Source organism: Salmo salar, chromosome ssa10 (assembly GCF_905237065.1).
Source record: "Salmo salar chromosome ssa10, Ssal_v3.1, whole genome shotgun sequence".
Taxonomy (NCBI): domain Eukaryota; kingdom Metazoa; phylum Chordata; class Actinopteri; order Salmoniformes; family Salmonidae; genus Salmo; species Salmo salar.
Genome location: NC_059451.1, coordinates 91,685,185 through 91,711,143, shown reverse-complemented (window position 1 = coordinate 91,711,143; position 25,959 = coordinate 91,685,185). Strand labels below are relative to the sequence as shown.

At 42.8% G+C, this 25,959-nt stretch overlaps 2 protein-coding genes across 5 annotated transcripts in view; one reads left to right on the top strand and one right to left on the bottom strand.

The window, feature by feature from the left end:
• Positions 1–6,650, top strand: part of blm (BLM RecQ like helicase) — a 32,531-nt gene extending 25,881 nt beyond the window's left edge. For both annotated transcript variants that reach the window (XM_014124836.2, XM_014124835.2), the window contains 12 exons: positions 15–113; positions 200–348; positions 473–579; positions 682–842; positions 947–1,142; positions 1,327–1,517; positions 1,692–1,836; positions 1,931–2,130; positions 2,296–2,491; positions 2,643–2,765; positions 2,929–3,142; positions 6,165–6,650. In XM_014124836.2, coding sequence (XP_013980311.1) covers positions 15–113; positions 200–348; positions 473–579; positions 682–842; positions 947–1,142; positions 1,327–1,517; positions 1,692–1,836; positions 1,931–2,130; positions 2,296–2,491; positions 2,643–2,765; positions 2,929–3,142; positions 6,165–6,375 — 1,992 coding nt within the window. In that variant the 3' untranslated portion in view covers positions 6,376–6,650. The remainder of the gene's footprint in view (positions 1–14; positions 114–199; positions 349–472; positions 580–681; positions 843–946; positions 1,143–1,326; positions 1,518–1,691; positions 1,837–1,930; positions 2,131–2,295; positions 2,492–2,642; positions 2,766–2,928; positions 3,143–6,164) is intronic.
• A 4,994-nt stretch (positions 6,651–11,644) lies between these two features.
• The window catches only part of frmd5a (FERM domain containing 5a), a 110,132-nt gene continuing 95,817 nt past the window's right edge, over positions 11,645–25,959 (bottom strand). The window contains exons 6-15 of one of the 3 annotated variants that reach the window (XM_014124840.2): positions 25,819–25,942; positions 22,495–22,582; positions 22,173–22,261; positions 21,203–21,266; positions 20,869–20,960; positions 19,355–19,429; positions 18,694–18,762; positions 18,460–18,566; positions 14,326–14,675; positions 11,645–14,146 (exon numbers count right to left, since the gene is read on the bottom strand). In XM_014124840.2, coding sequence (XP_013980315.1) covers positions 14,099–14,146; positions 14,326–14,675; positions 18,460–18,566; positions 18,694–18,762; positions 19,355–19,429; positions 20,869–20,960; positions 21,203–21,266; positions 22,173–22,261; positions 22,495–22,582; positions 25,819–25,942 — 1,106 coding nt within the window. In that variant the 3' untranslated portion in view covers positions 11,645–14,098. Of the gene's footprint in view, positions 14,676–18,459; positions 18,567–18,693; positions 18,763–19,354; positions 19,430–20,868; positions 20,961–21,202; positions 21,267–22,172; positions 22,262–22,494; positions 22,583–25,818; positions 25,943–25,959 lie in introns of all 3 variants that reach the window. The other 2 variants (XM_014124837.2, XM_014124838.2) reach the window with 2 other exon arrangements.

The following is a 25,959-nucleotide window of genomic DNA, read 5'->3' as shown; positions in this document are numbered from 1 at the left end:
CTGTTTTCCTCCAGGTGTGTGCGAGTGGCAGGATGATCAGTGCCCTTCAGAACCTGTATGAGAGAGGTCTTCTAGCACGCTTTGTCATTGATGAGGCTCACTGTGTCAGTCAGGTAGGTTCCTATATGTGATGCCTTATCTGGTCTATGTTAGGTGTTAGAGGGAGACTATGAACCTCATGCCCTGTTGTTTCTCTCAGTGGGGCCATGACTTCCGGCCAGACTACAAGCGGATGTACGAGCTGCGGCAGAAGTTCCCCAAAGTGCCGATCATGGCCCTGACCGCCACTGCCACCCCCCGCGTCCAGAAGGACATCCTCAACCAGCTGCAGATGACCCAGCCTCAGGTGTATGTGCTCTAAGACGTGCCTTACCTGGTGAAAAAACACCAGGTAAGGCACGTAGTATTGTCGTATGCAAACATACAGCAGCTGTTTGTATGAATATTCATCATGGTGTCATTTCTCTCTCAGGTTTACCATGAGCTTCAACAGAAACAACCTCAAATATGCTGTGTTACCCAAGAAACCCAAGAAGGTAGATGAGGACTGCATTGACTGGATCAAGAAGAATTATCCACGTTAGTAGTGTTCTCCCTCACTTGGTCAGAGGTTTTTAATGCTAGTGGAATGAAGTGTTTTGAGGACTGGGATCATGACTGGTTTTTACTCCTTGTGTGTAGGTGATTCTGGCATTGTGTACTGCCTGTCCCGTAATGACTGTGACAACATGGCTGACAGTCTTCAGAGAGCTGGTATACTAGCGCTAGCCTACCATGCAGGCATCAATGACAAAGACAGAGAATATGTGCAGACCAAATGGATCAATCAGGATGGCTGCCAGGTGAGGTGATCTTAACAGATGTTTACACGTTAACGTCACTAACCACCTTCATACTATTTGAGCTATCATTAACCCAGGGTTAATGTTGTATCCCTGTTCTCCAGGTCATATGTGCCACCATAGCCTTCGGCATGGGCATCGACAAGCCTGATGTGCGCTATGTGATCCACGCCAGTCTCCCCAAGTCAGTAGAGGGCTACTACCAGGAGTCAGGCAGAGCAGGCAGGGACGGAGAGATCTCTCACTGCATCCTCTTCTACTCCTACTCTGACGTCATCCGCATCAAGAGGATCCTCACCAGTACAGATCTGAATTTTGACTATATAGACTTACAAATAATAGTCTTCAATTTTGTATGTGTTATATATCACGTATTGGAACATTTCCATGGAGGTATGGAAAGCTCCGTGGACGATGTCTAAAATCCTGTATGTCAAAGTGTGAAAGTGATATTGAGAAAATGTCCACTCTGTTTTGATCACAGTGGACAAAGATGGAAACCACCATACCAAAGCCACTCACTTGAACAATCTGCACAGTATGGTACATTTCTGTGAGAACGTGATGGACTGCCGAAGGATACAGCTGCTGGCTTACTTTGGAGAGCACAAGTTCAACCCAGGTTTCTGCAAGGAACACCCTGATGTCATCTGTGACAACTGTGCCAGACCCAATGTAAGAGTTAACCATTGATAATAAACCCATTATTACTATAAACCTTTTCCTGACTCAGTTAGCACTTGTTCTATTTCACTGAGTATTTTTACAGCTATGTGGTTATAATGTTTCATGTTTGAATTTGAAATGTTTCTATTTAATCAAACTGGTTATGTTGTTTTTCGCTTTCAGCAATACAAAGCAAGAAACGTGACTGAAGATGTGAAGAACATTGTGAGATTTGTCCAGGAGAATTGTGAAAAAGTTGGCTCCAGATACAACAAATCTGCGAACCAAAACCGACTGACTCTGAACATGCTGGTGGACATTTTCTTGGGTAACCAGTAAATTAGAGAACCACTTAATTGAATGATTAAAAATGACTGTATGTTTAGTGTTTCTGAGAGAAACTCAACAATGCTTTCTGACAGGTGCTAAAACCGCCCGTGTCCAGTCAGGGATGTTTGCGATAGGAAAGGCTTACTCCAAACACAATGCTGACCGTCTGTTCAAGAAGCTGGTGCTGGATCACCTCCTGGTAGAGGACCTGTACATCACAGCCAACAGCCAGGCAGTGGCCTACATCTCTGCTGGACCCAAAGCCATCAATGTCCTCGGGGGACACATGCAGGTGAGCTTACACACATCATACTAGTCCATAAACTTAGTTCTCATTCGATACGTCAACAACTGTTGTGAACATGTTCTGTCATTCGTTATTAATATCACATATTTAGTTATGTTTGTGAGATCCCTGCAGTAGAAATGGGAACATAGTTATTTTTCCTTGTCCTAGGTGGAGTTCTATGAGACCGAGAGTGCCTCCAGCATCAGAAAGCACAAAACTGCTGTTGCCAAGGATGTCTCCAAGAGCGAGGAGATGGTCCAGAAGTGTCTGCAGGAGCTCACTGATCTGTGCAAGAGGCTGGGCAAGGTCTTTGGCATTCACTATTACAACATCTTCTCCACTGCCACCCTGAAGATGATAGCCGGTGAGTGCTGAGCACATACACTACTATTTAGACTTATTGTATTTCATTCCTGTTCATATTCCTTTTCTAGACCAAGCAAGTGTTTACCTAGCATTTTATTGGTAGACTTCCAATAACCAGGCGTTGTTGTAAAACTGTTTCCTTCTCCCAGAGACTCTGTCGGCCGACCCAGATGTGCTGCTGACGATTGATGGTGTGACGGAGGACAAACTGGAGAAGTATGGAGCAGATGTCATCGCGCTTCTGCAGAAATACTCTGAGTGGAAGCTACCTGGTGAGTGACCATACTGGGGAAAGCATGTCCTACACAACTCGATAAAACTGGATTTCATATGTTCATGTTCCTACTCAGTGATATCTGTGCCCTGCTGTGTTGGACCTGTAGTGTGGTTGGTTTGTATTAACATGTGTGTCTGTCTGACTTAACCCCTCTGCAGTGGAGGAGCAGTCTGACACCACTGAAGGAAGCTCCACTATGGCATGGATAGACCCAAGGCGAGGCCGCGGAGACGACGAGGAGGACTGTTATGACGACGCTGGATCATCTAGTTATTTCAACAATAACAATGGCAGAGGAGCGAAGAGGAAAAAGGCCCCCGCCTTCAAGAAATCCAAAAAGAGAAAAGGATATACAAACTCCAACTCTAAAGGGTTAGTGTTATGTCTCAAATGTCAAATCTTATATGCCGTCATATACAGTGTCGAGTGAAACTCTACACACCTGCTATGAGCACAGTCTTCACATTTTGCTGCCTTAAAATTACATCTAAAAAGGATTACATTTTATATATACAGTATCAGTCAAAAGTTTGGACACACCTACTCAATTCAAGGGTTTTTCTTTATTTTACTATTTTCTTTATTTTACTATTTTCTGTAGAATAATATAGATGACGTCAAAACTATGAAATAACACACATGAAATCATCTAGTAACCAAAAAAGTTTTAAACAAATCAAAATAGATTTTAGATTCTTCAAAGTAGACACCCTTTGCCTTGATGATAGCTTTGTGCACTCTCAGCAGAATGCTGTGGTAGCCATGCTGGTTAAGTGTGCCTTGAATTCTAAATAAATCAGACAGCGTCACCAGCAAAGCACAATCACACCTCCTCCTCCATGCTTCATGGTGGGAACCACACATGCGTAGATCATCCATTCACCTACTGGTGTTAACTTAAAATGACACAACAACTAGGTTCCAGTTTAACAACGTTTACTAAACCGTATTTCCACAATACATGGCATACTAATAAGAGTGATGGCGCCGTGATAGGGATACTTAATACATGTACTTAACAGTTGTAACCAAAAATCTCACATTTGGACTCATCAGACCAAAGGACAGTATTCCACCGGTCTAATGTCCATTGCTCGTGTTTCTTGGCCCAAGCAAGTCTCTTCTTTTATTGGTGTCCTTTTGTAGTGGCTTCTTTGCAGCAAAGACCATGAAGGCCTGATTTAACGCAGTCTCCTCCGAACAGTTGATGTTGAGATGTGTCTTTTACTTCAACTCTGTGAAGCATTTATTTGGCCTGCAATTTCTGAGGCTGGTAACTCTAATGAACTTATCCTCTGCAGCAGAAGTAACTCTTGGTCTTCCTTTCCCGTGGCGGTCCTCATGAGAATGCCAAGAGTGTGCAAAGCTGTCATCAAGGCAAAGGGTGGCTACTAAAATATATGTTGATTTGTTTAACACGTTTTGGTTACTACATGATTCCATGTGTTATTTCATAGTTTTGATGTCTTCACTATTATTCTACAATGTAGAAAATAGTAAAAATAAAGAAAACCCTTGAATGAGTAGGTGTGTCCAAACGAAGTTTACATACACTTAGGTTGGAGTCATTAAAACTGGTTTTTGAACCACTCCACAAATTTCTTGTTAACAAACTATAGTTTTGGCAAGTCGGTTAGGACATCTACTTTGTGCAAGTCATTTTTCCAACAATTGTTTTCAGACAGATTATTTCACTTATAATTCACTGTATCACAATTCCAGTGGGTCAGAAGTTTACATACACTAAGTTGACTGTCCCTTTAAACAGCTTGGAAAATTCCAGAAAATGATGTCATGGCTTTAGAAGCTTCTGACAGGCTAATTGACATAATTGGAGTCAATTGGAGTTGTACCTGTGGATGTATTTCAAGGCCTACCTTCAAACTCCGTGCCTCTTTGCTTGACATCATGGGAAAATCAAAAGAAATCAGCCATGATCTCAAAAGAAATTGTAGACCTCCACAAGTCTGGTTCATCCTTGGGAGCAATTTCCAAACGCCTGAAGGTACCACGTTCATCTGTACAAACAATAGTACGCAAGTATAAACACCATGGGACCACGCAGCCGTCATACCGCTCAGGAAGGAGACGCGTTCTGTCTCCTAGAGATGAACATACTTTGGTGCGAAAAGTGCAAATCAATCCCAGAACAACAGCAAAGGACCTAGTGACAATGCTGGAGGAAACAGAAACAAAAGTATCTATATCCACAGTAAAACGATTCCTATATCGACATAACCTGAAAGGCCAGTCAGCAAGGAAGAAGCCATTGCTCCAAAACCACCATAAAAAAGCCAGACTACAGTTTGCAACTGCACATGGGGAACAAAGATAGTACTTTTTGGAGAAATGTCCTCTGGTCTGGTGAAACAAAAATAGAACTGTTTGGCCATAATGACCAGTGTTATGTTTGGAGGAAAAGGGGGGGAGGCTTGCAAGCCGAAGAACACCATCCCAAACGTGATGCACGGGGGTGGCAGCATCATGTTGTGGGGTGTGCTTTCCTGCAGGAGGGACTGGTGCACTTCACAAAATAGATGGCATCATGAGGAAGAAAATGTATGTGGATATATTGAAGCAACATCTTAAGACATCAGTCAGGAAGTTAAAGCTTGGTCGCAAATGGGTCTTCCAAATGTACAATGACCCCACGCATACTTCCAAAGTTGTGGCAAAATGGCTTAAGGACAACAAAGTCAAGGTATTGGAGTGGCCATCACAAAACCTTGACCTCAATCCTATAGAACATTTTTGGGCAGAACTGAAAAGGCGTGTGTGAGCAAAGAGGCCTACAAACCTGACTCAGTTACACCAGCTCTGTCAGGAGGAATGGGCCAAAATTCACCCAACTTGTTGTGGGAAGCTTGTGGAAGACTACTTGAAACATTTGACTACTTAAACAATTTAAAGGCAATGCTAACAAATACTAATTGAGTGTATGTAAACTTCTGACCCACTGGGAATGTGATGAAAGAAATAAAAGCTTAAATAAATCACTCTCTATTATTCTGACATTTCACATTCTTAAAATAAAGTGGTGATCCTAACTGACCTAAAACAGAGAATTTTTACTTGGATTAAATGTCAGGAATTGTTAAACTGAATTTAAATGTATTTGGCTAAGGTGTATGTAAACTGCCGACTTCAACTAATATAGATATAGATGTGTATATATATATATATATTTATTTATTTATTTATTTATTTATTTATTTATTTATTTGTGTGTGTATACATATGTGTTTTTTGTATTTTTTCCCAAATGAATACTAGCGATATACTATATACTTGCAATTGTATATTTGAGTTATTTCATGTCAGACTTTAATTCAGAATACTCTCTGGCATCTACATTTACCCGTTTTATTCTCTTCACTCCTGTCTCTTGGTGTAGGGGGTACAGCAACAATGGGTCATGGACAGGGTCCAACTCCAGAGGTGGATCTAAAGGGCGGGGGTCAGCAGCAGGACGTGGGTCAGCAGCAGGGCGGGGCTCAAGGCCTTCAGCAGCAGGCACAGTGGGGAGGAGGCCCGGCTTTATGGCCCTCCCCACACCACAAACAAACAGCCGGCCATTCCTCAAACCAGCTTTCTCTGTACTGTAGGAGTATAACTCCTGGCCATACCTGGAGTCTAACAGAGGGACTTTGGAGTAGCAAGGAAACTCCTAGTTAGTACAGGATTTAAGAGAACTTTGGTTCAATTTGATTACAATTTACTTTTCATTTTAACTGTTGCACCAATGTGTGTTTCTGTACAGTGTCTTCAATAGTCTTAGTTTTTTTCACTGGATTGTCACTGTTTGTTTGCTTCTTTAGCAGTATTTCTTATCCATTCTGACGTGAAGTTTTCCACTTTTAATAAAGGCTCATAAATGATTCTTAAGTGATACTGTTTTAAACTGTTTTCATCTGGAATAGGTAAATATGGGAGATTGTGTCGATTTTGTTTTGAACCACGTACTTAATACTGTACTTCCATTTCCCCCAAAAGCATGGAATGTGTAGATGTTCCCTGTAGATGGCACTATATAATGAGCTTTCAAAAAAATGGTGTGAATTTGCATTGAAGAGCCATAAACCACAAGAAGCCCATTTTTAAATGTTTATTCAATGTTTATTTCAAATTTGAATAGTTGAATGGCACCAGTTACAAGGGACTATCAGAGAGAAACAATAATGTATACTGTTTTGTACAGAAGGTTTTCTACAGTATAAACATGGGATTCGGAATGGATCTGAACAAGAACTGGATTTGGCACATATTTGTATATTCATATTACGTAAATAAACAGCAACCTTTATTCGAGAGAGAAAGATACATAAGACACATCTACAGACACTTATGCATATACACTTATTTACATGTATATGCACAGCTGTGTGAGTGTTTGCTTGAGAGCTGGCGACGGGGCGGAAGCATATTACAACAAGGTGACATTATAATGACTGGTTCTATTAACTCCCTCAGCTCTATAGCTGTAGCTCTGTCTGCCCTATACTTGTTAAGTAGTATTACTGTGGGAGTAAAGGGGACCTTCAGGAAAAGACAGCTCAATGCCATTTACCTTTTGCATTCAAACTAGCTCATCTGCTGGCATGTTATTTTTCAAGCTGTACTTTTCACTTTACTATTTAATCTTCATGTCATTGGCAAACTGTCATATGTAGAATATCTAGTACCTCCTTTAATCAGAGTAATGGCCAATAAATGTTATTTATTAGTCTGTGGTTTCCATAATGATTGCCAACATACTATATGTAAACCAGGGCAGTTGTCCAAAGATAACAGAAATCCCCTACTGTTTTACACACTACCAGCAAGAGTCTGAAACATCTACCAGACAAACAAGTACACAAGCCAGTTCCCAGGAGAGATCAATGAAATGAATGTAAACATGACATCACCAGACCAAAGGTACTGTACAGATTCAAGGTTTTTCAGAGGCAACGTACCTGTACAGATAGATTCAGACGGATACAGAACTACATAACTTTCCCTCAGATACACAAAGTGCCGACCATACAGCATCACATGGGATCAGTAACCACCACCCTACATTAACAGCTACATAGCAAACAGTGTTTTCCCTTTAAGCCTGTGAGATTAAAGGGTAGTCCATACATTATGAGGGTACTCTGCATCTGTCTTTGTCCATTCACTCATTTGCCCCTTTGTTAAAAATGCAGAGCTGTTAGGGACTAAAGATTCCAGGCACGGGGAAAGACCCTTCAGTCACAATGAAGTACTGTTGAACAAGATGCTGAAGACCAACATCCAAATAAGAGCTTTAACAATGGAAGGAAAAAAACATTGATAAAATATGGTACATACTAAGAATAATGAAACTTCATTTTACATTATTACTGTTTTTTATCAAAAAAGGAAAAGGTGCGTACCATGAGCTCTAATTTGTTTGTAATGTAAATACACTACATGGCAAAAGTATGTGAACATCTCATTCCAAAATCATGAGGATTAATATGGAGTTGGTCCCCTCTTTGCTGCTATAATAGCCTACAGTCTTCTGGGAATGCGTTCCACTAGATGTTGGAACATTGCTGCAGGGACTTGCTTCCATTCAGCCACAAGAGCATTAGTGAAGTCAGGCACTGATGTTGGGCAATTAGGCCTGGCTCGCAGTCGCCGTTCCAATTCATCCCAAAGGTGTTCGATGGGGTTGAGGTTAGGACTCTGTACAGGCCAGTCAAGTTGTTCCACACAGATCTCGACTAACCGTTTCTGTATGGACCTCGCTTTGTGCACGGGGGCATTGTCATGCTGAAACAGGAAAGGACCTTCCCCAATCTGTTGCCACAAAGTTGAAAGCACAGAATCGTCTAGAACATCATTGTATGCCATAGCGTTAAGATTTCCCTTCACTGGAACTAAGGGGCCTACCCCGAACCATGAAAAACAGCCCCAGACCATTATTTCTCCTCCACCAAACTTTACAGTTGGCATTATGCATTGGGGCAGGTAGCGTTCTCCTGGCATCTGCTAAACCCAGATTAGTCCACCGGACTGCCAGATGGTGAAGTGTGATTCATCACTCCAGAGAATGCATTTCCACTGCTCCAGAGTCCAATGGCGCCGAACTCAGTAGTGAGTGTTGCAACCAAGGACAAACGATTTTTAGGTGCTACACGCTTCAGCACTCGGCTGTCCTGTTCTGTGAGCTTGCCTTCCACTTCGCGGCTGAGCCGTTATTGCTCCTAGACGTTTCCACTTCACAGTAAATTGCATGGCTGTGTGCTCAATGTTATACACCTGTCAGCAACGGGTGTGGATGAAATAGCCAAATCCACTAATTTGAAGAGATGTCCACATACTTTTGACCATGTAGTATACAATGACAGTCAACTGATTTTTGACACTGCAAAAAACAGCACAATGTCCAGTGTAAGACTTCTGTTTACATTTCTATGTCCATTTGCTCTTACAATTTGACTGATTATTGCTTATTGAATGATGCTGCCTTAATTGTTGCGTGCTTGGAAAGAACATTAAAGCTGCATAATGCTGATAATGTGTACGAACATAAACCATCAATTGACCTTTTTGCTCTTCCAGTTCCCTGACCGTTAAGAAGTAACACTAACAGACTGTCTGGAACTGTCTTGTTGACCTTTACAGTATTTAGCATTAGGCAAGTTATAAATAGGAAATATGAATGTATAAAATAACAAAAAAGTACAGTTATCTTGCATACTGGATCAACACTCCCCATCTAGGTACAGACAAATTCAACCTTTCAAGTCATCCTCTATCTTTGTGTGCTGTTCATTGGAAGTGCATGCATAATACACTAGCATAAGGAGCATGCATATTTGACTCGGGAATTTCTGCCTTTCTATGGTATGTAACTGTTACTGCACCAGATTTGCTACTAAGGGCTGCTTTTAGCACACCTCTGCCATAAACATGGGTATTTCACACCGCAGATGTCTGGGATCCACACTGTTGATGGAGGGTTAAGAACTGAAATGTCTAGGACCACAGTAAACACCCAGCCGTAGCACTGACTGGTATAATTTCAATAAGCCTTTCTCTACGGCTGGCCATGCTTTCCACCTGGCTACCCCTACCCCGGGCAACTGCCCGGCACCCTCCACAGCAACCCGCCAAAGCCCCCACCATTTCTCCTTCACCCAAATCCAGTCAGCTGATGTTCTGAAAGAGCTGCAAAATCTGGACCCATACAAATCAGCCGGGCTAGACAATCTGGACCCTCTCTTTCTAAAATGATCTGCCGAAATTGTTGCAAGCCCTATTACTAGCCTGTTCAACCTCTCTTTTGTATCGTCTGAGATTCCCAAAGATTGGAAAGTGGCCGCGGTCATCCCCCTCTTCAAAGGGGGTGACACTCTAGACCCAAACTGCTACAGACCTATATCTATCCTACCCTGTCTTTCTAAGGTCTTCGAAAGCCAAGTTAACAAACAGATTACTGACCATTTCGAATCCCACCGTACCTTCTCCGCTATGCAATCTGGTTTCAGAGCTGGTCATGGGTGCACCTCAGCCACGCTCAAGGTCCTAAACGACATCATAACCGCCATCGATAAGAGACATTACTGTGCAGCCGTATTCATCGACCTGGCCAAGGCTTTCGACTCTGTCAATCACCACATTCTTATTGGCAGACTCGACAGCCTTGGTTTCTCAAATGATTGCCTTGCCTGGTTTACCAACTATTTCTCTGATAGAGTTCAGTGTGTCAAATCGGAGGGCCTGTTGTCCGGACCTCTGGCAGTCTCTATGGGTGTGCCACAGGGTTCAATTCTCGGACCGACTCTCTTCTCTGTATACATCAATGATGTTGCTCTTGCTGCTGGTGATTCTCTGATCCACCTCTACGCAGACGACACCATTCTGTATACTTCTGGCCCCTCTTTGGACACTGTGTTAACTAACCTCTAGACAAGCTTCAATGCCATACAACTCTCCTTCCGTAGCCTCCAACTGCTCTGAAACGCAGGTAAAACTAAATGCATGCTATTCAATCTATCACTGCCCGCACCTGCACGCCGTCCAGCATCACTACTCTGGACAGCTCTGACTTAGAATACGTGGACAACCACAAATACCTGGGTGTCTGGTTAGACTGTAAACTCTCCTTCCAGACTCACATTAAGCATCTCCAATCCAAAATTAAATCTAGAACCGGCTTCCTATATCGCAACAAAGCATCCTTCACTCATGCTGCCAAACACACCCTCGTAAAACTGACCATCCTACCGGTCCTCGACTTCGGTGATGTCATCTATAAAATAGCCTCCAACACTCTACTCAACAAACTGGATGCAGTCTATCCCAGTGCCATCCGTTTTGTCACCAAAGCCCCATACACTACCCACCATTGCGACCTGTACGCTCTCGTTGGTTGGCCCTCGCTTCAAACTCGTCGCCAAACCCACTGGCTACAGGTTATCTTCAAGTCTCTGCTAGGTAAAGCCCCGCCTTATCTCAGCTCACTGGTCACCATAGCAGCACCCACTCGTAGCATGGACTCCAGCAGGTATATCTCACTGGTCACCCCCAAAGCCAACTCCTCATTTGGCCGCCTTTCCTTCCAGTTCTCTGCTGCTAATGACTGGAACGAACTGCAAAAATCTCTTAAGCTTGGAGACTCATATCTCCCTCACTAGCTTTAAGCACCAGCTGTCAGAGAAGCTCACAGATCACTGCACCTGTACATAGCCCATCTGTAAACAGCCCATCTATCTACCTACCTCATCCCCATACTGTATTTATTTATTTATCTTGCTCCTTTGCACCCCAGTATCTCTACTTGCACATTCATCTTCTGCACATCTACCATTCCAGCTGTATTGTAATTACTTCGCCACCATGGCCTATTTATTGCCTTAACTTACCTCATTTGCACTCACTGTATATAGACTTTTTGTTTTCTTTTGTATTATTGACTGTTTTGTTTATTCCATGTGTAACTCTGTGTTGTTGTATGTGTCGAATTGCTACGCTTTATCTTGGCCAGGTCGCAGTTGCAAATGAGAACTTGTTCTCAACTAGCCTACCTGGTTAAATAAAGGTGAAATAAAATAAAAAAATATGCTGCAGTGTCTTCCTTGCTGGGGACAGACTACACTCAGGGCCAGGTGATGCAGTGCTCTGGTTACATGGGCCCAGGCTGGGCTCAACAGGGCAGAGCAGGCAACAGCACCGCTGGGGGATCAGAGCATGGAGCAGCTGTGTGGAGGACATGGTGTTTAATAACAGGCCAAAACAAGAATGGCTGCAGCCAATAGTCACGAGCACCAAGTGGTCACATATGCATTCCCCTTTGATTATACTCGTACCGGCCTCTTGCATGTGAGGCTGGTCGACTCATCAGTGCTCATTTATTTTGACGTCCATTGAACCTCTACCTCTTTCTCATTCAATCTCTTTCTTTCAATCTCTCTTATCTTATCGTTATCTCTCTCTTTTTCTCTCACTTTAAAAAAAATAAGACCATATTTTTTATCTGTCAACACTTCACATTATCAGCTTGAAGTGTGTTACATTCCTACATACAGACACACAACACACACTCATACCTGGACCAGGTACAGTAGAGGAGGTAGAGATGAAACCCCACAAAAACAGATTTGACCCAATATCGGCCATGACAGCAGAATTACTGCTCCCTTGAGCTATGAGACAGAATAGTCTGCACAGTCACCTCTCAAACTGTGGAAAACAACTAACCAATCTGCATTTATTGTGATGTTTACAGGCATGAAAACATGTCTTTGGAGTACTATGTTTTCTGTTGGTATTGTAGTCCAGTCTACCTTTGACAATATGTATTGTTCCTCCACCATCTGTTGTGCCTTCCTGGCCCACAGTGGGCATTTGAAATAGTTGTCTTGACAACTAAAAAGTGTGCATGCTGGTGGAGTGAGAGAGGTGTGAGCTATACGGAGTGGATCTGGATAAAAGCCCTGTTTTTGAGTCAACCCCCTCTCATATATGTCCATAAATGCCAGACCTCACTTGAAACACAGCTAAAAAAAATTATAATTTCATCTTCAATAACAAAATATCATTTCAGTTCTGTTAAAAATATACATGGAAAAACTGTCAATATAATAGGAAACAAACTACTTTGTACAAAAAGTACATCATTGTTATTCTTATACTAACAATTAATTATAGTATAATATACGCAAACTTAAGAGCAAGGTTGATATGGAACTGAAAGAAATCATACATTTCAACAGATCTTCAATTTCATCAGATCTTAACATAATCAAGAAATGTACATAAAACAAAATTAAGAAATATGACAAAACAGATGCACACATTCAAAAGTATTGAAGTATTTAACCTAAAGAGTATTGCAAATCTACCTAGACTGGTCCTATTGTTGCTAGTGAGTGTTTCCAAGAAGTTGATCATCAGCACTTCTAACAGTTACTGACACTATGGGGTCACATAACACCACGGTCACTGGTTTATTTAACTGTATCCTTTAGAAAAACTTAAAACGGATTTCAACTTCACAGCTTCTACTTTATACACCTATTGTATTTCCACTAAAGTATAACTTTAAAACAATCCGACAAATTCAAAACGTTCTTCATATCATCTACTTTTTTCTTCATGAAAGGCATTTGGTAATCATCCCGACTTACTCAATTTCAATCACTTGCACTTTGACAGACTCAATGCACATCGCTCTAGCTTCCCTCATTTAAGGTGTTCTGATCAATGAAAACCATTATAGATGTATGGCTTGGGATGGATGTTACTTCATCTTAAAAGGCATGACTGTCTACTTCACTGAACACTTTTCAAAGCTGTATTTATCTCACTTCATTATGAACCATTTCGATGACTTGGTGGCTTCCCTGATATCCTTGCATCACATTCTTCCCCTATGCAAATGCAATTTATTTTCCAAACAATACATAGTAAATGTAGGCAACTTTCATTCGTTGCAACAAAATGTCTCGTTCCTGTTAAAAAATACTTCACTTCTTTAATTTCAGTTTCTTATTTTTTCGTTTATATTTTTTGAAAAAATAAAATACCTGAAATGACCTGAAATTCAACAAAAAAAAAATCTTCTGGGTTTGTAAAAACAAACGAACGGTAAAGGGGAAAAAAGGGGGAGTAACTCAAAATGGAGGGAGAGAGAGAAACTCCTGGCACAGTGATTCCAGGAGTGGTCCGACATGTATGTCAGCGGGAGTATCATGAGAGAAGCTGGGTTCATGGTTGGAACGGGGCTGCCCTCCATCTCTCCGGAGCTTTAATCGTCTTCTCTAACCCCGAATGGGCTTACGCACTCTACGGCCTCATGCTCTCTCTCATTTGTTAATGAGCAAACTGCCCGCCCAGCGGAGCTTGCAGGCAAACCACCGCCTGAGGGGACAAAAGTATTCGTAATGGAACTGCTCAAATTCGGGGGTCTGGCGGATATCACGTAAAAATGCAACGTCAAGGTCAGATTCAGTGAGGACGATGAGGAGGAAGAGCAAGACAAAGAGGAGTCCAATGGTCACAAGAAGCAAACGGAGGACACTTAAAACAAACGTATTCACCTGTTCCACTTCACTGAGCGGCGAGGCTCCCTCTGCACCCTCTACCGTCGCTCTACTGTCTGACAAGTCGCCTGCATCCCCCACCGAGGGGGTGCCTGCCTCCGACTCCTTCTCCTCCTTGATGCTGCAGGGGGCTCCGTTGACCTGGCGTGCCACGGCCAACTCCAGGCTGTGCTCTGCCACGGGGGTGGGCAGCACGCTGTCAGAGGGGCTGTAGGCCTCATCAGAGATCACCGCCGAGCCCTCGCTGGCGTCCGTGGCCAGGCTGCGGGAACGCGGCATGAAGGAGTCCCCATGGGACACAGAGCGCACAGGTGTAGAGTGGGCACTGTCACGCAACGACTCCAGACCTGTCCAGGGCAGTGGAGAGAGAGAAACAGACTCAGAGGGGATTTCCAGTACACAACACTACAGTGCTAACACCTAATAAGAGATTAAGTTTCAACCATGTGAGTGGATATCAATGTGTTTATACAGTAACATAATGCCATCCATTTGCTTAATGATGGATCATATGAACATCACTCTGGACTGGACCATTGATCTATTATAGATGAAGGTCTGATGAGTGGGGAATGTCCAGTGACAGAGAGCTCAAGAAACACATTCTCCATACTGATTAGCAGCTTGTTCATTAGTCCCACAGCACGCTGAGCCCTCCCAGATATAAACCTTGAAGATCACCGTGGGTAGGTTTATCTTTCAGACAATAATAACACTCACTAAGTATTGCTAATTTCAACCTACATGCAGGGAGTTATAATTCCCACAAAATGTGAGGTCCATACAATAGCAGGGGGAGAATATCATAATCCACAACATAGAAATAAATATAAATAAGATATGTGTAATTATAAATAAACACCCCACATAAAGCATTTGGTCTTTCTCAAGAGTTTTTAAAAATGTTTTCCTAATAATTATTGACACAGTCTGGTCTCTGGGGTAGCCTAGAGTTAGTTTTAGGATGCATTAAAGGTTGCTAGCTGTCAGGTGTGCTCCCTCTTCGGCCTCTAGGTCACCAGGCTGCTCGTTATGGCGCACACCTGTCATCATCGTTACGCGCACCTGTGTGTCATCAGACTCACCTGGACTCCATCACTTCCCTGATTACCTTCCCTATATATGTCACTCCCTTTTTGTTCCTTCCCCAGGTGTTATTGTTTCTGTTTCATGTTTCATGTCTGTGTGCTGTTAGTGTTTCTTGTTTTGTATTATGTTCTGTTTATTTATTAAAACACTCCCTGAACGTGCTTCCCGACTCTCAGCGCACATCGTTACACTAGCTCATCAGTGATCGCATGCTTACTCTACAAAAAGCAAATGCAGCATTTTTCATTATACCTAAAGGATATGCAAATGTATCTATACTGAACAAATTATATAAATGCAACATGCAACAATTTAAAAGATTCTACTGAGTTCCAGTTCTTAGAAGGAAATCAGTCAATTGAAATAAATTCACAAGGCCCTAATCTATGGATTTCACATGACTGGGCAGCGGTGCAGCCATGGATTGGTCTTGGATGGCATAGGCCCACCCACTTGGCAGCCAGACCCACCCACTGGGGATGCAGGCCTAGACAATCAGAATGAGTTTTCCCCCACAAACTGGCTTTATTACAGACAAAAATACTCCTCATTTGAGAGAAATAAGGTTTTTGTGCATATGGAACATTTCTGGGATTTTTTGTTTCAGCTCATGAAACATGGGACCAACACTTTACATGTTGAGTTTATATTTTTGTTCAGTGTATATATTCTCTTTTTACGAGCTACAGGACAGACGTCACTGCGGATGAGAAAGAGTTGAGCTTGCGCTGACTGTTCCATTCCTCAGACAGCCACCGCAGAAATATTACACCTTCATAGAGGCAGAGGGATATCATCTCCTGATGATGAGGCATATTTTAAATGAAAGAATCTCCCATTCTGAGTGATGTTCTATCGATTGGCATAGGAGTTTCAAACATTCCAGCTGTATTTCTGCCTTCTTGAATGGCAAATAGCTCAGATAGACATGAAAACATGAAATGACCCCGGGAATCAATAGAACATCACTCAGAGATGCGCAAAAACCATATAACATTCAAAATTAGGCCAGCTCTGTTAAGCCATGCTGACTGCGGAGATCCTGTCAAAAGCAAAAGCAGGATGCCTCTGTAGTGGGTGGCAGTGAGAGGCCATCTTTACTCATTGGTAATCTCCTTCAGTACATCCTAGGATATGCTTGGTTGCAGGGCAGATTGCAAAATGCAACCTATAGACATTTCATTACACAATATATCTTCCAGAGGACATTGCATAAAGCTAGTCAAAATCCTCCAAAGGCCAAAATATCATAAAAAATATAAACCTGAATATTTACCTGAAATAAAAATCAAATCATATTCACAAATCATCAACAAAGCAGTATCACCTCACTAGTCTGTGCCTCAACCATTACAACCAGAATAAGAAGACCCATAAACTCAGACTTCTTCTAAACCAGCAGAAGGATAAATGAACCGATGAAACTCAAAGAGGTCAAGAAATAGATCCAAAGACTCCATTCACAAAGGGCCTCCAAGGACCATATGATTTAGAGGATCAGACATCAACGGCATCAAAGGCATGGCATCATTTCCATTCTGTTAACATTGATGAGGTGGGAGTGAATTAACACACAGGGAGCTGGTCACTGTGTAACACACTACAGGAGGACGATGATGATGAGGTTACCTGTCGGGGTGCTGGACTGGGGCCAGCCGTCGGGCAGAGGGGTGCCAGGCAAGATGGGGGGAGGCAGGGGGGAGAGGCTGCCAGGCTCCTGCCCAGTCAGGGCAGGGTAGAGGGGCAGGACGCCCAGGGCCTTGCCAAGCATCCGGGGTCCCAGGCTCAGCACGCGTACCTTCACATCTCGGTAGCAGTGGTTGATCATCCGCAGGTGGACGTTCACCCGTGTGGTGATGCGGATCAGACACTTCATCACGGTGGTGTCTACAAAAGCTCAAAGCGTGCACGTCTGTGTACTGTCCTGGTGGACCCTGTCCCAGAGCCCCAGCGGTACGCTGGTCTCACTTTATGTGTTAGGCCAATGGCTGCAGTCTTGGCTGGCAGTATGAGGGCTATCGAGAGCGACTGTCCTGCTGTAGCAGTGTTCAGACGACCAGCACTGGCCATGTCCAGGCCCCACCCAGGGCAGTGACATACATGGAGAGGAAGGCCTTGGCTATTTTCAGCAGGGGTATTAATACTACTGTAAGACAGCCAGTCAGCACAGGCAGGGGGTAACGGTTGACAGGTGAGAGCTTGTCATAACTCTCTGATACATACAGCACCAGACCCTTTCACTCACACTCTCCACTATACTGCAGCAGTCTAGAGTGTATAGCCAGGTGTACATACTGTACTGTGTATTTGGGAGACAGGCAGGGACTCAGCTGTGACAAGGACAGGTCTTCAGTCCTGCTGCTCCTGTTCACCTGAGCCCATGCTGCAGTGTCAGCCTGCAAGGTTAGCCTCAGAGATAGAGGACAGAGGCAGGTCAGAACAAGTATGAGAGAGGAGGAGCAGAGCAGGCCCACCTGCAGACCCCAGGCCCCTGGATTCAGGGCAGGTGGACTGACTGATGGCTGCACCAGCTGCCCTTGTACTGGCACTGTACCCCTTGCTCACACACACCCCTAGTGCTGATAGCTCACACTGAAATAGACCAGCCTGAGTGACACACACACCTGTGACTTAGCCCTCCACTCCCACAAGCAGGGGCATGGCTAAGCTCAGGTTACAGTGTGTATATATGTGTGTGCTGTGGGGGGAGGGGCATTAAATACTTCCAAATAGGAGCAAGGACTGATCCGTTTAAAAACGGTTGGATTTAACACCCTCCATTGAAATATCCACAGATTACCTTTAAAACCTCAGACCCAAACTAAAGCATGGCGACCCATTTCCACAACTATCCAGATTACCGTACATGTGTTCATTTGGATACAGACAACAATATAGAGCTGTGTCACTCCTGTCCACATTCCTGAAGGCTCTTATGGGACAATAATTCACCTTTGCCCATAACATGACCGGGGGGGTTGCTATGGAGTGCCAGTGTTGACTGAGGAGAGTAGTGGGTCAGGGGTCAGGTCAAACACTTACCCTCCATGATGGAAATGTGGACGGCTCTCCGGCGTGTGCGTGGAACACTGGTTAGGCGCGGCCCGTGAGTGATGGACGGACAGCTTCTACTGGGAACCAGGCCAGCCCTGTGGAGACACACACATGAAAAACACACACACACGCACACACACACACACAAACATCCCATATTTGTCATCTGAGATGGATGATACACTGCCCACATTGACATCTAGTGAATAGCATTGATCTTACCTGTGTATTTCTGGAGGCTCTCGTTTGATTTTGGCACTCTGCTCCATCACTTCTTTCGCCACTCGTCCACTACAATAAAGCAAAATAATAGAGCTCATGCTCACACCAGACCCCAGACTCCCTGGTGCCACACACTACACAGAGCAGTTCAGTGAGAAGCACTGCACAGTACAGTACACGAGAACTGAGATTAGATTAACCTGGTGAACCCAACTCTCTCTAACCCAATCACCGTCTCCAGACAACACTGCAATATCATTTATTTTACAAAAGATTGAAACACAAACTCAACCTTTCATCATAACATACTGGACTCAACTGTAGATATTTTAAACCATTAGAAAGTTCAGATTTCCAGTAACTAAAACCAGTAATTTTAAAGGTTTCACAGACCAAGTTATTTCCCTGCTCCTAGCACTTCAGCATTCACAGATGTGAAAGGAATGAAATGAAATGAATGCTGGAACATTGTTCTGAATGCAACACTGTCCCCCTCCCTGTCCCCTCTGTGTCCTCTAGTCTAGTGTGTGAGGTGTATGGCTCAGGTAAAGTAGACTGACGTTACAGCAGGGTCCTGAGGTCCCCTACTTCTGGAGAAGCTCTCCAGCATAGCTGTGGGCTATTTGCAGTACCCTCTACTGACTGTCATCATTTACAGTACCTGTAGCGGAAACGACTCCCCTTGAAGAACAGGTTGCTGCTCGACACTGTCCGCACCTGACTCGACTTCTCCAGCCTGATGGAAGGAAGAGAGGTGGAGAAGAAGAAAGGAAAGAAAAGAGAAGAGGGGTGAACTCTGGGAGCTGTTTTGGGGTGACATCATACTTTTTACGTTATAGCCTGTTGCTGCAGTCAGATGACTAGTGGCCTCACGGGTGGAATGTTTTTCATATTAATCAGAATTTCATAATGAAACATCTTTGGTGTTTCTATGTCAAACGGTTTTGTTATATTTCAGTCTTCTGTGTATATATGTATATAAAGTGTAATATTGGGATGCAAATGCAAAATTGAATACATTTAAACTCTCTATATATTTGTTGAAGCCCATAAGAATGTGTGTGAGCTGTAGTTTGGTTTCACAGTAGATGTGTTTAAGACTACCAAGAAACACTCTGTGTGACCCTGATTTAGCCCTCTGTAGTAAAAGGTTAAGGGAGTCTGCTGACTGGACCTCTTCTCCCTTCTACAGCATCACAACCAGTTCTCTGCTGTTCTCACTTTCAGTACATACAGGCTACTTTATTCAAGCCTCTTATATGGTATCCACAGTGTGTGGTTCTCTAAGCCCAGCTCGGACTGAAAACCAACCACCTACCTCTCAATTATGTATTACTTAGTGCCTAGATCCTTGGAGAGGTGTGCATGCATTATGTAAGTAAGTAGCCTTGCACGAGCAGTAGCTATCTCTTGTTTCTGTCGCGGGCGAGGCAGCTTGATGTACAAGTTCACCGTATGCAGTATGTACTGTCTGTAAAGACATAATAGCTTACTTCTTATTATGGGATAATGCAAAAGATGGTGCTAAATTATATATTATATAACATTAAAATCAAATGTGTGTGGTGTTTGCTTGGTGTTTATTTATCCATCAGTCTGTTTCTGTGGGATTTAGCACACACAGACAGATGTCTTTCATTAAAGCAGTATGAAGTTCGGTGCCAACCAGCCAGGCCTCCCTGAAGATCTACCAGTCCCCACTAAGATCTACAGCCCTATAGCCGGATATCTCATCATACTAATTCCATCTTCCCTATGTTTGCCCCCCTCTCTATCTCCTATCACCTGAGCACTCGCTCAACCCACATGCTCCTCAGCAACCTTCCACCCTCATCCATTACTAGACTTTCTCTGGTCATTGTGTTGATGTGTTGCAGGGGGAGGTGACCTCCCAGAGGTGGGGGGAGAGGACACACAATCAGTCATGGCTGAGACGGAAGGAGCACTCATTTCTCTGGAGGAGCCGTGGAGGGTTCACTGGCATGTCCCAGTGCACACTAACTCACAAAAGCTCACTGTTGCCTCACGTCTCGTTCCCTATCTCATAAACAGCCTGACAATGCTGCTCTCAGGACACTTCAAGGTCAGAGGAGAGGAGAGCCCTCTTTAGATAGCTCTCACAGATGCCCTGGAGCAAAGTGTATAGCTATGACTTAGAGGAAGAACAACACTTACTTGTAGAAGGCTTGGTTCTCCACTCCACATTTCCACAGGTGCTTGCAGGCCTCAGGTGTTGGTGCAAAGTACGTCAAGATGATCTTTTTGTCCTGCACATTAGAAATAAATGTGCAGGAAAATAAAACAACCTGACAGTTTCTCAGTTTCAAGAGTCATTACTATTACTACTGCTGTTTGTTGAACACATGGTATGTGGTATGTGGTATGACTAGAACGTGCTATCTCCAGGACGTGTTTTCAGAGAGTATTGGCCATAGAACAGTCACAGTCGCTGCACTGCACTGCTCTCTATACTTGACTCCCCCAACACATCAATAATTCATGCTCTCACCTCCTTCTGATTTGCATATATATGGAATATCTTTCCCTCGAACTTCAGTTTGGTCACCTCATTCCTGCCCACAAGGAAGGGGATAGTTACACACACAACCAACTGCACTGAGAGCCACAAGCTCTTAAAAAATGTATCACAACCACTAGCAGACCACACAAACAGCAATGGAGCTCCATGTTTGGCTAACAGAACATATCTGATAATACCCCAGGTAAACTGGAGACATGGGATGGGAGAATGTGCAGAAGGTAAAGAAATCTAACAAAGCAGCTGTAAATGCTGTAACATATTGTAACATTAACATTGTCTACTTGGCCAGAATTTGTAAGTATTACAGACATATTGTACTGAATTAGGTGGTGGGATTTCTATATCAGGGGTGAATATCTAACTCATATTTAACTATTACAGACCCAATATAGTGGGCTACTGGCTTAATGAGAGGGGCTGTATGGAATAGTATGTTACAGCAGCACTGATCCATGTATGTCTTTAAGGATTATTACAGTCACTGCTGCATGCATGATCAATTCTTTGTTGTGGTTGAGAACATGTATTTTTCTTGTGCATTTATAAACAAGTTCATTTCTACCAGACAGGCCTGTGAAATCATATGCCCAGATTAGTAGCGACTAACTAAGATAATGGGACACCTGTATGCATGCTGGCCCTCTGGTCAGGAGAGAAGCAGCTGGACACACTCCACTGATTGTGAATGTAGAACCAGCAGTGGTATGTGGTTTAGGATTATTTATTTTATTTAAGTAGACAAGTCAGTTAAGAACAAATTCTTATTTACAATAGAACAGTGGATTAACTGCCTTGTTCAGGGGCAGAACAACAGATTTGTACCTTGTCAGCTCGGGGATTCGATCTAGCAACCTTTCGGTTACTGGCCCAACGCTCGAACCACTAAGCTACCTGCCACACCAGAACTCAGCATTAGAGCAGAAATCATTCTACTCACCACTTGAGAAAATGAACCCTCTTGTTTCCCTGAAGCACAACAAATCCAAATGGGGTGAAGGCAAGAAAGGCTGGATTTCCAGACACATCCTGTCATACACAAAAAACAGTGTCTCACATTGTTATGGCACAACACAATACCTGTATCAAATACACACATACATACTGTATGACTGTATAGATGCATGTGTGCTGCCATTTGCTTTAGTAATGCATTATCCATTCTACCAAGAGAGACCTCAAAGCTCAAGTAGAGGAAACAGGGTGTTTTAATACAAATGTCTTAAACTGAAGCAGCAGTGTGAGAGAATTGGCCACCCAACCTTGCATGGATGAGGATCCACACCATATGTCTCCAGCATCTGGGCTTTCTGGAGGAAATTCAGCTCTGATGTTTCAGGTGTCTGGCCACTGAGAGAGAGCATCAATGTCTGATTAAGAAACTTAACATCAATACAGGTCTACGAAAAGAAAGAAGCAAAGGTAAAATGCATAAATAATATTAACTATGACAGAACTACAGTGCCTTGCAAAAGTATTCATCCCCTTGGCGTGTTTCCTATTTTGTTGCATTACAACCTGATTTTTAATTTGATTTTTATTTGGATTTCATGTAATGGACATACACAAAATAGTCCAAATCGGTGAAGTGAAATGAGAAAAATTACTTGTTGTTTTGAAACATCTTGGAATGGCCTAGTCAAAGCCCAGACCTCAATCCAATTGAGAATCTGTGGTATGACTTAAAGATTGTTGTACACCAGCGGAACCCATCCAACTTAAGCAGTTTTGGAGCAGGAGCAGTTGTGCCTTGCAGAATGGGAAAAATCCCAGTGGCTAGATGTGCCAAGCTTATAGAGACATACCCCAAGAGACTTGCAGCTGTAATTGCTGCAAAAGGTGGCTCTACAAAGTATTGACTTTGGGGGGGTGACTCATGTTTTCAGTTTCTTTTGTAATATTTCTTGTTTGTTTCACAATAAAACATATTTTTAATCTTCAAAGTGGTAGGCATGTTGTGTAAATCAAATGATACAAACCCCCCCCAAAAAATCAATTTTAATTCCAGGTTGTAAAGCAACAAAATAGGAAAAATGCCAAGGGGGTGAATACTTCCGCAAGCCACTGTATTTCCCTTACACAAAGGCGTGATCACCAGAGTGAGCTGGCAGGATGCTGAATAGACCCGAGAGCTCTGAATAGATGGCCAGACAGACAGATAGTGTATCAACCATCCTAGATACAGTACCTCTACCAATTAACATTTAATCAAGCACCAACCATTCAACAGCAATGGAGTAACGTGAGCATCAGCCTGACCTTCATCACAATCAATGGAAAAAAACATGAAGAGATGCCAGTGACCCTATAGGCTTGAATTACTGGTGCATTCAAAAGATCCAAATAGGCACCTGTCCCAGCATTCCAAGGATATTTTCTATGATCACAGAGTCAGGCATGTTGACAGGTGTTTTGTTGGTGGTGAGACATGAATAACCCACTAGAGAGCAGCAGAGGATCTTATCCATAATTATCATTTTAAAGATCCTTTATCTATGAACCTCTGACTACACTCCTTTGGTCAGTCACATCCTCCATGCTGTCCACAGTATGTCCCATGGCCATGAACAGTTCACTGAGCTGGGTCACTAGACAAAGCACTCAGTAATGGGAACCAACATTAAAGAACCTTCAAATCGACTGTGAGCTAGTGTGAAAATGGCTGATCCATGTTTCAATGTCTTTAATTTCTGTAGAGCACATTATCTCACACTAATTATGGTTTAAACAAAGGAGAAGTGCCTTGTGGGAGGATAAATAGCTCAGACATTATGGCTAAACCATTATCCATGTGGCCTCAATCACATGAACTTTAGAAGCCTGAGGGTGAGTGTAAAGGATCAATGTTGGGAAATGTCTGTCGCAGCCTGTCCCACTGGGAACACCATGTCATTACAATGTGGAGAATTGGGTAATATTTGGTAGATACGTTGATCAATGAGATTCCAACCTATTTGTTCCCACGAAAAAATAGTCAAAGGTCTGTTGAATTCTGTTATCACTGCAATTTCAACCATTTAAAAGCACACCAATGTTCAAATGGGAATGCAATGTCAGATATTTTATTTATACAACAACTTAATGTGCTATCACTGTACGAACCTAAGCACACAGCCAAGACAATGCAGGACTGGCTTCGGGACAAGACTCTGAATGTCTTTGAGTGGCCCAGCCAGAGACCAGACTTGAACCCGATCGAAGAGATCGGGTTCTGGAGAGATCTGAAAATAGCTGTGCTGCAACGCTCCCCATCCAACCTGACAGAGCTTGAGAGGATCTGCAGAGAAAAATGGGAGAAACTTCCCAAATACAGGTGTGCCAAGCTTGTAGCGTCATAACCAAGAAGACTCAAGTCTATAATCGCTGCCAAAGGTGCTTCAACAAAGTACTGAGTAAAGGCTCTGAATATTTATGTAAAATGTGAAATTTCAGTTTACTAAATTAGCAGAAATGTTTAAAAACCTGTTTTTGCTTTGTTGTGTAAATTGATCAAGAAACATTTGTTTAATCAATTTTAGAATAAAGCTGTAACCTAACTAAATGTGGAAAAAGTCAAGGGGTCTGAATACTTTCCGAAGGCACCCTTTGTATTATCTATTTTTAGTTGAATCCTGGGCTGAACTTAAACAATAGCTGTTGATGACTTCCCAAATGCTATATACTGTAGGCTTAAATAGCATCATTGATGATATACTGTATGATTGATAAAGTATGGTTACATTTCATTTGCTCTATTGAACATACCCTTTGGAATGACTTTGATAGCAATAGTTCATCTATTAAGTCGAGATTTCTCAACAATCATTCTCATGATAGCACATTGGCAGTAGTCAGTGACAAATATCAAAGCTAAGCAAGGGCTGGGCTAAAACCCTGGATGAGCCCAAAGGGATAGCTGTAGATAGATCAACTCTCCAGTAGGAGGTGCTGCCCAGCCTTTTATTTTTTTCTGTTAATGGATCTTATATTGATCTGACGTTTCAAAGGCAAAAATTCTAATTCAATATATAGATTCCATGTCACAATATGTTGACAAATTATGTTGAAACAACATTGATTTAACCAGTTTGTGTCCAGTGGAGTGTATCATCATTAAGAAACCCTCAGTGATGCTTCATCAGCTAACCTGCTGGTAGAGAAAGTAGTGTGTGTGTGTGCGTGCGTGTATGCCTTTGTGTGTTTGTATGTGCACACACTACCCTATCTCACTTCATTAGGTGTATTGCACTGCACTCCCTGACAGGTCTTGGGCCACGACCCTCATAATAATGACTGTATTAATGAAAGGTAGTTTTTGTGCTCAAGAAAATCCCACCATCTTGTCTCTGCAACACCCTGAAATGACAGCGGGCCATTAGCCAGCCTACCTGGCTGTTTCTGCTAGTTGCAGGTATTGGAAGGTTTTCCAATTGATTAAACAAATGTTTGAGAAGAGGGTGAAGGAACTAGTTTCCAAGACAATAAGCATTCCCACAATGGTAGTTAGTGATTTCTCCGTCAAATGGATTCATCTTATAGGTGCAGTGTGTGTGTGAACGTGCATGCACGTGTGAGAGGTTAAAGAGAAACAGTAGATTGGTCCTTACATCAGTTCTGTCTTGTGTATGTCTGAGATTCGTCGCTCCAGCTTCTCTGAATGTTTTGGGAAGAACTGGAATTTAGAACTGTATCCTTCAGGATGCTTGCCAGGGTCATAGTCCCCAATCTCAGCTGGAACACAGTTAATA